The following is a 1,613-nucleotide window of genomic DNA, read 5'->3' as shown; positions in this document are numbered from 1 at the left end:
AATGCATCTACTGAGAAATTGTTCTGAATTGATATCTCAAAGTTGGTGTTTCAGTATCAAATTCTGACTGGTTAGCTTTTCCTCCTCCTTATCTCTTGCAGTCAATACTCAAAGCAGCCAATAAGCTCGTATTCATGATTACAGAAAACCAGTACATGGGAGGTCTTGAAGGTTCTATTCCAGTTTTGGTTCAAGCTGTAAGCCATAACGATTCTCATACATGTGAAGCATCAACTGCTGCAACAGGAGATGGATGACCTGACTAACACTTGCATCTATATTTCAGCTCAACTGGATGGAAACTGCTGAAGAGATTGATGATCTATTTTTAGGTGATGCAGAGGTATGAACTTCACAACATACAACGCAGTGCCACTAAGTTGATTACCTATCAATTAATGGCTAAAAGATTAGAATAGAAGGCCATTTCTTCAAGTAGCAGAAAATTTTACTTTCCTTGTAAAAACCTGAATTAGGGAAGCATAATTGGGGAATAATATCACCTGGACAATAAGCAGTGATCTATACCATGGTAGAAAGCATGCATTCTATTTACTAATCTCAGTACCTTCTGATGTAATCCAATGAGAAATTTTGGTTCTCAATTATGTTCCTGCCTAAGGAGGATCGTTGCTGCAAACAGTTTTAGGCTATACCAAACAGGCTCTCTTAACTCTCAATACTTTCTGATGAAATGATTTTTATTGAACCCTTCCTAGATGAAACAACAGCTGATTTGAACAAACTAAATCATGCAATAAGGGTTCTTGAAATATGGAGTTGTGATTAGTAGCTTCATTCATACTGTAATGCCCAACTATCACCTTCCTTCTTTTGCTTGGCATTCAAAGGTATGGAGGAGATCATCGATAGGACAAGCTGGTCCAATGGGGGGCGATTTCCCTTTCATTACAAGAGAAGGTCACAACGTTCTTGATGTCATCTTCACATCTCCAATACAAAGTCTTGGTAGGTCTATAATCATGAGTTCTTCTCATTCTAATCTCTGTCCATGCATTGAGTTACTCTTTTCCACGACCGCACACTAATCCTAATCTGCAGCTGAAGTAGCTGAAAGTCTTGATAAAGTTGATGGCGTTGTTGATCATGGAGTTATTTCCAAGTTCCCGTTAGTTCTCTTCTTGTCTCCCTCCAAACTCTTACCTGTTTCCTTATATTTGTTTTCTTGTGTACAAGGTTGTAACAACGCAGTTTAAAGCAAAATCATGCCAATTTTTTCACAGCGTCCACTGTGGAAGAGTAGATCTGTCTTATTAAACCTGGCCCGGCCTGGTGAGTCAACTTGATGACCCGCCGACCTAGGCTACGCTTCAAATTAAATTGGATGGGAATAGACCTGGCATGCCCAATTAATCCAATCAAAACCTGATTTGACGTTCCTCCAAACCATCTTTGTTTTAACTTATTAAAAAATAAAAATTAAAAACGAAGTTTTGATTTGGCTCGGGTCAAATCAGATTAACATGCCCGGCATGTAATTGATGCCTTGGTCAGGGTATAATAACTTTGGGGTGGACTACATCACATTTTTTTAACTTCTCATGTACAAACCTTTGTTTTTATGGTTGCTTTCCTCAAACATGTGTTTTCAA

General features: G+C 38.4%; 1 protein-coding gene across 1 annotated transcript; it reads left to right on the top strand.

Annotated features, from left to right (window-relative positions):
- Nucleotides 1–6: 6 nt before the first annotated feature.
- Nucleotides 7–1,329, top strand: LOC105120348 (probable ribose-5-phosphate isomerase 4, chloroplastic). The gene is made up of 4 exons (XM_011018512.1): nt 7–197; nt 287–343; nt 852–969; nt 1,063–1,329. The coding sequence occupies exons 1-4, from the start codon at nt 135–137 to the stop codon at nt 1,215–1,217; spliced, it is 393 nt and encodes a 130-aa protein (XP_011016814.1). The 5' UTR covers nt 7–134; the 3' UTR covers nt 1,218–1,329.
- Nucleotides 1,330–1,613: the final 284 nt, after the last annotated feature.

This window comes from Populus euphratica, unplaced genomic scaffold (genome assembly GCF_000495115.2).
Source record: "Populus euphratica unplaced genomic scaffold, PopEup_1.0 scaffold7200.1, whole genome shotgun sequence".
In the NCBI taxonomy this organism is placed as follows: Eukaryota; Viridiplantae; Streptophyta; class Magnoliopsida; order Malpighiales; family Salicaceae; genus Populus; species Populus euphratica.
This window is presented reverse-complemented; position numbering and strand designations above follow the sequence as displayed.

Excerpts from the sequence above, each read along its gene's own strand:
- LOC105120348 (XM_011018512.1), top strand. The coding sequence starts at position 135 with ATGATTACAGAAAACCAGTACATGGGAGGTCTTGAAGGTTCTATTCCA. Across the intron at positions 198-286 it reads TTCCAGTTTTGGTTCAAGCT|CTCAACTGGATGGAAACTGC; the intron begins GTAAGCCATAAC and ends TCTATATTTCAG. Across the intron at positions 344-851 it reads TATTTTTAGGTGATGCAGAG|GTATGGAGGAGATCATCGAT; the intron begins GTATGAACTTCA and ends TGGCATTCAAAG.